Source organism: Humulus lupulus, chromosome 4 (assembly GCF_963169125.1).
Source record: "Humulus lupulus chromosome 4, drHumLupu1.1, whole genome shotgun sequence".
NCBI classification, from domain to species: domain Eukaryota; kingdom Viridiplantae; phylum Streptophyta; class Magnoliopsida; order Rosales; family Cannabaceae; genus Humulus; species Humulus lupulus.
The window spans coordinates 76,600,413-76,612,561 of record NC_084796.1 but is presented as its reverse complement, the minus strand read 5'-3'; the positions used below and the strand labels follow the sequence as shown (position 1 = coordinate 76,612,561).

The 12,149-nt window shown below is 33.6% G+C and overlaps 1 protein-coding gene across 24 annotated transcripts; it reads left to right on the top strand.

The window, feature by feature from the left end:
* The first annotated feature begins 2,426 nt into the window (after positions 1 to 2,426).
* Positions 2,427 to 11,550, top strand: LOC133830575 (callose synthase 10-like). 24 transcript variants are annotated; one of them, XM_062260579.1, is made up of 15 exons: positions 2,430 to 2,705; positions 2,964 to 3,100; positions 3,372 to 3,478; positions 4,767 to 4,804; positions 4,910 to 4,939; positions 5,918 to 6,081; positions 6,261 to 6,306; positions 6,385 to 6,453; positions 6,558 to 6,611; positions 7,374 to 7,460; positions 8,629 to 8,722; positions 10,284 to 10,358; positions 10,575 to 10,655; positions 11,022 to 11,126; positions 11,286 to 11,550. In XM_062260579.1, exons 3-11 carry the CDS (start codon positions 3,424 to 3,426, stop codon positions 8,716 to 8,718), a joined length of 633 nt encoding a protein of 210 aa, XP_062116563.1. In that variant the 5' UTR covers positions 2,430 to 2,705; positions 2,964 to 3,100; positions 3,372 to 3,423; the 3' UTR covers positions 8,719 to 8,722; positions 10,284 to 10,358; positions 10,575 to 10,655; positions 11,022 to 11,126; positions 11,286 to 11,550. The 24 variants fall into 24 exon arrangements, with proteins under 24 accessions (XP_062116548.1, XP_062116549.1, XP_062116550.1 ...); XM_062260580.1 differs by having other exon boundaries at positions 4,730 to 4,804; XM_062260575.1 differs by lacking the exon at positions 4,767 to 4,804 and adding an exon at positions 4,705 to 4,766.
* The last annotated feature ends 599 nt before the right edge of the window (positions 11,551 to 12,149 follow it).

Sequence of the window (12,149 nt, the reverse complement as noted above, 5' to 3'; positions counted from 1 at the left end):
TTTTCCCAGTGTAAAGGAGATCTACACTTGCGCCCATAAAGTATCTCATAGGGAGTCATCCCAATAGTAGATTGAAAACTGTTATTATAAGAGAACTCCATTAAGGGTAAGTATCGGTTCCAAGACTCTGAAAAGTCAAAAGCACAGCACCTCAACATGTCCTCTAGAATTAGTATAGTCCTCTCAGACTGCCCATTGGTCTGAAAAAAAACACAATGCTAAACTTTAGCCTTGATCCCGGAGCTCTCTGTAGTCCCTTCCAAAAGTTCGATGTGAAAACTGACCCTCGATCAGAAATTATTGACTTTGGCACCCCATGAAGTCTCACTGTCTCACTTACATACAATTTTGCATATTGGTCCGCTGAGTATGTGGTCTTAACTGGTAGAAAATAGGCGGACTTAGTGAGCCTATCCACTATCACCCACACATAATCATGTTGCTTGGTGGTTCTAGGTAACCCTACCACAAAATCCATTGCTATATCCTCCCATTTCCATTCCAGAACGTAGAGCGGTTGAAGTAACCCTGCTGGCCTTCGGTGTTCTGCTTTGACTTGTTGGCATGTCAAACATCTAGCAACAAACTCAACAATACCCCACTTCATTCCATGCCACCAATATAACTTCTTATGGTCTTGGTACATCTTCATGGACCCTGGGTGTAAGGAATAGGGTGTTGTGTGCGCTTCTTTCATAATACTTTCCTTAATCTCAACATTGTTAGGCACATAAATCCTATCCTTGTGTCTTAGCAATCCACCATTAGATATTGTGAAATCATTACTACCACCTTCTTGTACCAAAGCCTCTTGCTTCATTAGGGCTTCATCCACTTTTTGCCCTTCTTGAATTTGTTCTAGTAGGGAGGATTGTAACATGAGGTTCGCTAGACTTCCTGTCACAAGTTTGATGCCGGCTTTTATGATATCTTTCTGAAGAGGCATCTCTATCGTACGTAGTGTTGAGGCATTCCCATGTCCTCACCTACTCAATGCATCTGCAACCACACTGGCCTTGCCTGGGTGATAGAGAATCTCACAATGGTAATCCTTTACTAATTCCAACCACCTTTGTTGCCTCATATTCAACTCCTTTTGCGTGAAGAAGTATTTCAAACTTTTGTGCCCAGTGTATATTTCACACTTGTCCCCATATAGGTGATGTCTCCATATTTTCAGTGCGAACACCACTGCTGCCAACTCAAGATCATGAGTGGGATTATCGTTGCTCATAATCCTTAAGTTGTCTGGAAGCAAAAGCTACCACCTTCCCATCTTGCATCAACACACACCCTAAGCCGTTCTTTGATGTGTCACAATACACCACAAATTTCTCGCCCTATGTGGGAACACAAAGGATAGGCACTGCAATTAACTTATCCTTCATGGTCTAAAAGCTTTCTTCACATTTCTCAGTCCATGCAAACTTCTGATGTTTGTGGGTTAAGTTGGTCAAGGGTGTGGCAATCTTTGAGAAACCCTCGACAAACTTCCTATAGTAACCCGCCAATTCTAAGAAGCTTCAAACTTTTGAGGCATTCTTCGGCTGGGGCCAGTCTCTAATGGCCTAGATCTTTGATGGGTCTACTGTTATTTCATTCTTGGACACTATATGCCCTAGGAAAGTTACCTGGTCTAGCCAAAACTCACACTTAGAGAACTTAGCATATAGTTGATGTTCTCTAGTCTTTTCAGGGTCAACCTCAAATGCTCCTCGTGCTCCTCCTTGGTCTTCGAGTAAATAAGGATATCATCTATGAACACTACCACAAACTTGTCCAAATAGTCCTTAAATACCATGTTCATCATGTCCATAAAAGTTTCTGGGGTATTAGTGAGTTCAAAAGACATCACTAGGAACTCATAGTTCCCGTAGCGAGTTCTAAAAGCCATTTTCAGAATGTTTTCGAGAATACTGCTGCCCCTTGTAGTTGATCAAAAAGGTCATCTATCTTAGGCAAAGGATATTTGTTCTTAATGGTGACCTTATTGAGTTCTTGGTAATAGATGCACATTCCCATGCTCCCGTCCTTCTTTTTCACAAATAAGACTGGTGCTCCCCATGGCGAATGACTAGGTCTTATCAAACCCTTGTCCAACAACTCCTGTAGCTGGTTCTTAAGTTCCTTCAATTTCATCGGTGCCATTCGATAGGGCGCTTTAGAGATCGGTGTTGTTTCTGATGCAAGCTCGATCACAAACTCGATTTCTTTGTCTGGGGGTAATCACTACACCAAAAAGGGCATAGGATAACACTAAAATCTAACAGAATTAAAAAAGTATTATGCTAGGTAAAAAGCGGGTGACTCAAAATTTTGGGCGCCAAAAGTAAATTGTAACGTTTCTCTCCCTCTTTCTCTCTTATCTATTTAAAACTTTTTATATTAAAAAATATTAAAAAAGTAAAAATCCCTAAATCATTTGTTTCTTCCTATATGTACCTCTCCTCACAGCCGCCCCTTCATCTTTCTCTCTATTTCTCTCCGATCATCTCCTCTCAAGCTCCATGTCTCCCCTATCTTCTTCTCTCACTTCCATGGGAGACCACGACTACACTCATGGCGGCATGCGGTGGCTCACAACGATGATGTGCAGTGGTTTCCATGGAAGCCGAAGAAGATTGACAGATGGAGCTAGCTCAGTGGTTAGTGCTCTGCCCACTGTTCTTGAGAATCCAAGCCCACCCAAATCATCCTTCAATGAGGTACGAGATGACTTTTTTTTTTTAGAAAAAAATTGGGTTTTTATTCAATTTGGATGATGGTTTCTGGGAAATTTCTGAAATGGGTTTGATGGATTTCAACAGTTGATTGAGTCTCAAAAATATCAACTGGAAAAGTGAAAAATTAAGTCCAAATATTAAAACAAATGCCTCTTTTTCTTTCTCTCTCTACTTGTTCTCCTTTCTCCCCCAATTTTTTTTTATATCTCCTCTCTAACGTTCACCCTCAATTACATCTAGGTCTTAATAAAAAAAAGATTGCGTCTTTTGGAAAGCCTTTGAGAAAGGCTAGGTATCTTGGCCAGCTAAGCTGCGTAGAGAGTTTCCAGTCTTTCTCTACTTCTTGTCTAACCCAGATCTAAGTTTGTCTAACCCAGGTATATGTGTTGATTTTCTATACTAAAATAAATGAAAAAGACTTATTCTTTCTAGTTTAAATATATGTTCTTGGCTTATACACGTTTTAATATGAGAGCTAAAGGTAGTGGCTATTCTATTTGGTTTGTTGATTTTATAAATATTAGACAAGAAATATATATATCTGAATGCCATATTAAGAGCTAGGTATGATCAAGGTTTTATCTTTTTCTTATGCTTTAACTAACCACTCATTGATATTATTTGCTTCTTCTTTTTTTTGTGAAAAAGGTAGATTTGAATGTAAGGTGCCAACAATACTAATAGTTGTAGCTGCCATTGGATGAGTTTCCATAATTTTTTTATTTGTGTATTGCATTTACATGAGGAGAATAAAGGTAATTATTGTTTTTCTCTGTTTTAGTCACTTTTGCTTTAATATGACCCATATGTGATATCTAAAACGTAAAAGCTAGGCAAGATTTCTGGTTGTTTTTTTATGTTTACTATTCTTGTTGTTTATTGGTCTTGTATATATACTGGCACCTTTTCATTTTTGTGGTATTTTGTTCTGCAGAAATTTGCATTCTCTCTAGTTTGATTTGTTATCTAGTTTGTGTTGTTCTTTCTGCTCTATTTTAATTATAGGTGTTGGGTTAGTACATCTTCTTTTTTCTTTCATTTTTGTGTGTCCATACCTTGAGTGAAGTCTCTGTCAAAAGAAATAAACTTTTTCTTTTTAAAAGATAAGCCACAAACTAATAAAAATGGAGTTGTAGATATAACACTTTAATTAGTCTACTATGTAAATGTAAAAATGAGTGTTAACAAATGAGAGATATTTATTGCATTTACATGAGGAGAATAAAGGTAGTTATTGTTTTTCTCTGTTTTAGTCACTTTTGCTTTAATACGACCCATATGTGATATCTAAAACGTAGAAGCTAGGCAAGATTTCTGGTTGTTTTTTTATCTTTACTATTCTTGTTGTTTATTGGTCTTGTATATATAGTGGCACCTTTTCATATTTGTGGTATTTTGTTCTGCAGAAATTTGCATTCTCTTTAGTTTGATTTGCTATCTAGTTTGTGTTGTTCTTTCTGCTCTATTTTAATTATAGGTGTTGAGTTAGTACATCTTCTTTTTTCTTTCATTTTTGTGTGTCCATACCTTGAGTGAAGTCTCTGTCAAACGAAATAAACTTTTTCTTTTTAAAAGATAAGCCACAAACTAATAAAAATGGAGTTGTAGATATAGCGCTTTAATTAGTCTACTATGTAAATGTAAAAATGAGTGTTAACAAATGAGAGTTATTTAGGTAAAAATAACTCATTATTCTCATTTATATATACATATATATAGTTTCATTTTTACTGTAGCAACTAAAAATTGCGAATAGGCTTAGTGAATTATAAGCCTCTTTTTTCTCTCACCTCTTTGTTTTTTCTCTCAAACCCTCTCAGTATCTAATAATCGTTTTTTGCCTCATCTTTAATCATCGTTGGTCTGAGCTTCAACTAGTGGAATCTGAAAATCCATTAAAATCTAAGTTTGTCTTTTCCCCTCCCTTTTGAGTATATGATTTTTGGTTTGAAATCTAAAATTTATTTTTGTTTATATGAAGGATTGACTCTTGCTTTATGTTTTAGATATGGTCTCATATGTTTATTCCATTTTTCCTACAAGGTACGAAAGGTCCTTTAAAGAAAGGATTTTTTCTTTGGGTTTGTTTTTTCTTTTTTTCCATTTTCAGTTTCACTTATTTTCAAATTAAAAAGAGATATTTTTACTCAGAAAACTAAAGAGGTGTTGGTTATTTATTCTCACAGGACAAAGCCTTTTGTTTGTACGAATATGAGGTAAGTGTCAAATAAGGGCCTTTATAACTTCTTTTTGTTCTCTGAATATTTCGTTTAGGCTTTCTTTATAACTTTGTGCTCACCAAATTAGTTAGTCATCAAACATATAGGTATGTATTCATAGTACATAAAAAAATTGTATGTATATATATATATATATGCATATGCATATCATGAACTTTGAGTTTAAGATCAAATTGTCTCAACGTACAATGTTTGATTTTTGTGTGTATGCATATACAATGATTTTCCTAGGAAAAATGGGTAGAATGGGACCTACAAAGTAGCTTTTATTGTGTATTCTTTTTGGTGAAGGGTCTGTTGAGTTCTTTTCTGACCAGGTTTTCAGCACTTGATTTTTTTGGAATATTTTCCAACAACTTTAGTCACCTTTTGCTATCAGCCTATAGTGTCCTTGTTGTTCCAAGCTAAATCCCTTCATAATTGTATTTGCTTGTTTTGTATAGGTATCGAAGAAGAGCAATAGGTGAGGAAGATGTGAAAAATAAGTGAGTGACGAATTGATTGACTCTGAAGCTATTTATTTAGTGTTGAGTTATGAAATACACTATTGCGTCTTTATATATATACTAAAAGATTAACAAGATGATTGAAGATACCATAGTGAAAAAAATAGTTAAATATGTATTGTGTATTGTGTATGTATTGCATGGTGGGGTTAGCCATATGGATGTGTGTGTGGTGTGATGGGGGTGCATGACAGGGTGGTGAAACTTTTTTTATTAGTTACTACTTCAATGGATTATAATTGGAGTAGCACATAGCAGTTTCTTAACCCCACATATAAAAAGTTGTGGGGTTAGCCATGGATTGATGTCTGTCATTAAGGTGTGTGCTTAGTTTGAAATGGATAAACTTCACTTCTAGATTTTTAGTCTGTTTGTTTTGCATTCTATACACTTCGCAATAATATTATATTTGCCATATATTTACTTTTTATTGTTTTCAAAATTTTAGCAAAAACTTGCAAAAAAGGAGGGAGCAGTTATAGATAGAAGCCAAGACATTGCTCTTTTGCAAGATTTCTACAAACTCTATCGAGAGCAGAATGACGTGGAAAAGTTACGAGAAGAAGAGTTGAATTTAAGGGAGACTGGGGCTTTCAGTGGAGACTTGGGCGAGTAAGTATTTCACCCATTTGAACTCAAATAGATGGCACTTTTATTTATTTGCTTTTGTTCTGTTTATGCTAATACTGTAGTTTTATTTTCTAATCTACCTATAAGGAGAAAAACATAATTATGTGAATGTGACTTTCAATTTTCTCCTTTTGTTTATTTTTGTCCCTTGGTTTATTTAGTAAGAAAAAGATAGAAGAGAGAAAGTGTTGGCTCCGTAGATTTGAGGTATGAAAAGGAACTTATATAATTTTCTTTGGAAATAGATGGTGAGTAAATTCTTAATCCTTTTTTGTTGATTTTCAGCCTGGTACTCACCTGGACCAAAAAAATTCTAAGCAAGCTTTTCCCTTTTGGTTTGCTTTTGTTTCTTTGGTTAGTATTCAGATCATGCGATGAATGCTATCATTGATTATGATGTGCTATCCTTTTTGTTTTTGTACTTCTTTTCACATGTTTTTCTTCTTAACGTTATCCAGCCAAAAGGAGAGGACACTGATGTCAAAAGAGATGATCTTGCAAGGGCTCTAATGGTATGCCGTAATTGAATGTGATGCTCCATTGTTATAGTATTTGTAGGTGTTGAATTTATCTATGCTCTTTGTTATGATCTTCCAGTTACCAAACTTTATCATTCTAACAATGGAGCACTTGTAATGCCCATGGTAACCATGCTGTAATTGGCATAAAGCACTTGTAAATTTCATGGTCTAGTCTATCACATAAAATGGAAAATCATCTTTCTTTTTTTTTTTTTTTGGCATTCTCTCATCTGCTTGAATTATAAATCATTCCTTAATATTTACACGTATAGTTCTATGGAATCTTTTTGCATGACCAGATTATCTTTATTAAGTTATTCTAATTTGTTCTTGCTGTGATTTCCCCCTTTCATGTTTCCAATTAGTGGTTTTCTCCATCTGGATTCCTATTGCAATATTATTCCTTAGTTTAGCATATGGGTACTGTCTTAGGGAAGATAAAGTATATATGTGTATATATATGTATTTATATTGGAATTGGTGAGCACAATAAGAAATTTAATAGAAGTAGAAAACTGTTACATGATGCATAGGTATTTCTGGTGAAGATGACTTATGAGTGTTTTTAATCAATTGAGTAATTTCTCTTTGGTGCTTGAACCAAATTTATCATAATTTTTATTTTTTTATTTTTTGATGATTTGAGCCTTGAGACAAGCTGGGAGGAGCACTTTTATACTTGTCATAAATTACAAGGGTTGTAAGAGCACGTTTATACAAATAACCAAATTGTACTATTTTTTTGTTCTGTAGGTAGCTTTCTCATCAACACCTCTTCTTGAGCCATATGTCATTCCCTTGCTTCTTGAAAAACTCTCTTCTTCTCTGCCATCATCAAAGGCTGGTGCCATCACAAAGAATTTATATGATTACATAGGCAACAGAATTAATTTTTTTGTTGTAGAAAGTATATTTGTATCAATTTTCATGTTGACTCTTTATGTATTTCTTGAATTCCTGAATGACTTGTATTTTCTTTAACACATTGCTTCATCCTTCCTAGTAGTACACATTGCTGCTCTGTTAAGTCCAGACCTCATTTGATGCACTTGCTTTTTTTTTAATGTTACATTTGAGGTCTGTTAAAATAGTTAAGATAAAAGTGTGTTGGCTTGGTGTGATTATGTGTAAATTTTCCTGTCAATTTACTTCAGGAACTTTCATATCTTATAAAAATTATCCATACATATGGATACACACTTTCAAAACTTGCAAGCCTACTGGTACACATTATGCATTTTGGCCACTTTACAGTAAGTTAAAGTCACTAATTCTTATTGCAGAGCTTGGTGATTTGTCATTTATTACAACTATTTTTTTCTAGTTTTGTTGATTAATGACTTTCATAGTTTCTTCTTTGGTTTTGTAAGATTTCTTGCTGAATTATGATTAATTTGGAATTTCCAATCAATGTGTTTTATGTTTGTTTCATGACTGTACTTTGGGTGGCCATTATTTCTATCGCAATGGTGGTTTCATGCCATTTTATTGAATTATGATATTTGCCTGACAATGTCTTCTTCTTTTTGAATGTTTACAAGTAAAATGTGCTAGAATCATGTATGTTTCTTTTACTTATTATTATAAATTTTTTTGCCTTTTTTATTTATTTGTTTGTTCTTTACTTGTGGTTTAATAATATAGACTTGTGCTCGGTTTTAATATCTCTATAGTTCATTCTAGTTAACTAGGAGAAGTGGTATTAGTGATGTGACTCCATGGATTTTGGTATTGTGAAGTAGAACAAGTCAATATTTACAGTAAGTTAAAGTCACTAATTCTTATTGCAGAGCTAAAACAATGACATTATTTTGGACCTTTATAGTCTGTTTAATAAAGTATGTAATTATCTATTCAGTGATCCTCCCCCCTCCAAAAAAATAGAACTCTGAATGAATAAAGTCTGTCTAGTCAACTTATTTGGTTTAAGTGTGAAAGTGTATCTGTTAGTATTAATTTTTTTTATTTTTATCAATGCTTTATTTGTGCTATTTATTTTCTCTTACAGCTTGGTGGAGGTTATCTATTTGGGTTGCCTTTGGGGTTCGTTGCTGATTGGTGCAACAATTGGTGCTACAGCTGCATTTATTCTTGGTAGAATAGTGAGTATTGTAGACCATAGTTTTCTTTAAGGACAATTAATTTTTTAATTTTCTTTAACTAGATTTAAGATGCTTGCAAGTTGAAAGTTCTTGTCATATATTAGATCATATTTTTCCTCATTTATTGTGTTTAATTTTAATATTTGATTATAGATGCTTGCCTTGTATTGAGCTCTAATTTCAGAAAAATAAGAGAACTTCACTGGTTCTATAGCAGGATTTTACATGACAAAACGAATGTTTGATTAGCTTATATGTGATTATACTCTGTTTGATTAGCTTAATGGTCCATTGATTGTGAAGAAAACATAAAAACTAAATTCTTCTTTTGCTCATTTTGGATATAGCATGCTCTCTTTTATGTTAGTAGACTTCCAAATCTTTGAAGTTAGAACCTTCTTTGTTTACTCTATGCAAGTAGGATATGATCTTCTGATCCAAACCAATAGTAATTCAATCTAGAAGTTAGTTGTACCAAACTAGTTTTTAAGTTGTTGGTCTCGACAGAGTTGTTAATTAGTTGTGGTGCTTAAGTATAGATGACTGTTTGATCTTATATGTGCTCCTAGTTATGGTTGTTGTGGTGGTATTGTTTTTGTACCAGTGGCAGTAAGGAGTTATTTAAATATTTATAACTTGATTAGTGTGCATTAATATAATTAGGGGTGTGCATAACATGGTTCTCTTGTTCTAGATTTTAGGATTCTCATCTTTAATAGCTGAACTTTTTTTTTTCTTTTGGCAAAAGTGACATGTTTTATGTTATATTTTGGGGCATGTTATTGATCAGTTGAAGGTGAAAGGGTTTGAAATACAAAGAGAATTCCCATTACTAATGGAATAGTAGTCTAATTTGTAATTAAGGCCTTTATATTGCTTCATAATTTACTGTCATATGGGAACAACAAAAAAAGGCTGAAAGATTTCATAATTTGTAATTTACTGTCGTAAGATTTTCTGGTTGTGTTATGCTTCAATGAACTTTGATTTATAATATAATGGAAGAACTTTATTAGAGGCTGAAATCAGACACAAGATGATCTGAACCTCATTTGATAAACTAAAGTTAATACATGATTTTTCTGCTTCTTTGGCACAATTATGGACACCATTTTATTATTTTTTCCAATTCGAAATGTTGACTTTATAGATAATAGAATTGAATCTTAGGGTGACTTGTGATCAACAAGTTGCTTGAAACTGATCTACAAGAGGTGTTGCTGTTCTTTTACTTTTAGCTGTTGCTCTTCTTTGTGTGTACGAACTTTGTGTTGTGTATGTTACAGCTGGTTCAGCAATTGCGTATCAGCAATTGCCTTAGCAATTAACCTGCTCTTTATATGTAGAATGGTGTTTAATGGTACATGCAGTTCTCTTGTCTCAAGTTTTGGTCATTTGTTTCTATGTTTTCTGCCTTTGCAATAGCAATTGAATCTATTATGTGCAAGATTTATAGTTTGCCACCTATTATGCACCACAGAAAATCTGTTTCTTATTGCAAAGTTTTAATATCGATATTTCTTTCCATGCTTATTTTTGCATGACTAGAGCTAATTTTCAGATTAAGCATGCCCAGCATCTTACACCTGGGACTGCAGACCGGTTTGGTGAACTAGGGATTATTGCTTCAGTACAGGTTCATCACAACTCTCTGTTGCACTCTAGTAACATACTGTAACATTTAAGGTTGAGTTTTGAATTAAATGTTGGTTTCTGTGTGTGATACTAGATATGTATTTCTTTTTAAGAAACTACATAATTTAACAATGAAGTGTAGATAATCACTACAACAAAGTGAAGTAATTGTCACTTAAGGTTCTTATTTTAATACTTTTCCATAAAACTTGTGTAGAATTTGGAAATATCTTGTCTTGAAAAGAATTTGGATATGAGACTCGGTGTAGTCACCAAAGAAACTAAACCTGGTCTAACTGTAAGTCTTCTTCTTCTATATATCATATTAACTGAAAATCTAGCTTTCTAGAGACTACAGAGATATTGATTACTGCTAAATTATTCATGCTATATTATAGGAAGATGACATGCTATTTAATTGAAACTAATCTAGATTTCTGATGAACACTTAGAATCTTGTGCAACTGGGATATCTAACTGAAACTAATTTAGATTTCTAATGTTTTGACAATACTAATTAACTAAAAGCTTCTGCAGCAATACCTGCTAGGCTGTGTGTTTTGCTTTAATGGGCATTGAGTGTGGTAAATACTATTATTTTCCTGTGTACTGTGTTATGTTTGTTTCTTGCCACGTTAATGCTCGTCTCTTATCATTTGCTCAGGGTTGTTGAGATCATCTGCACTTTGGTCAGGAAATTATCTCCTAATCCTAATAGTGCTGCCATAATGGCCATGGGTGTTAACATCTTGGCAAAGAGATTGAAATGGTAAGCTAATCATAGTTGAGTTGCTCATTTTAGTTTGAAACTTTATGAAGTTAAGAATAAGTTTTATACAACAATGCTTATGGTTTAAGACAATTAAAAAAAAAAACTGCACTCTATATGTTTTATATATTTCTCTAAAATGGCTGGATCTTTTTTCAGATTGGGGTTCTTGATTGAGTTTCTATCCCATGCTGCCATTGTTGGGTTCATGGGAGGAGCTGCCATTACAATTGCCCTTCAGCAGCTCAAAGGATTGCTTGGCATAAAACCGAATTTCACAAAGAAGACATATATTGTCTCTGTTTTGCACTCAGTGTTTAATTCAACCCACCATGTTGTAATATGATTTCTTAAGCCTAGACTAGTAGACTAAATATTGTAATTACATTTGAGTAATTAATAAAAATCTATTTATGTTACCTTATTTGGCTTCAAGTTTCATATTTGTTTTCCTAGTTTTGTGCAAGTAAAAAAGATTATGTTTCTCTAAGCTAATATAACACGTGTTATACTAAAGTGTAGTATAGCACAAATAATGTGTTATTCTAAAGTGTAGTATAACACAAAAAATGTGTTATACTAAAGTATAGTATAACACAAAAAATGTGTTATACTAAAGTGTAGTATAACACAAAAAAAAGTTATACTAAAGTGTAGTATAACACAAAAAAAGTGTTATATAATCGATTATAAATAATATAATTCAACACTTATCTATATATTAAAATAACACTGATAAAGTGTTATGTAAAGTACCTTAACCTACGATAACATAGTCGGTCTTAACACATCAGAAAGTGTTATCGTATGTTTTGATAACACATTTTCGGTGTTATTAAAAGCATTTTTTCTTGTAATGAATCCTGGTAATTCCTCGAGAAACACCTATGGGAACTCACAAACAATATGCACATTTTCTGGTTTTAACTATGACTCCTTGGATTTATCCACCACACTAGCTAGAAACGCTGAACAACCATGTTGCATCATATTCTGTGCTTCTAGTGCAGATATTATGGGTGT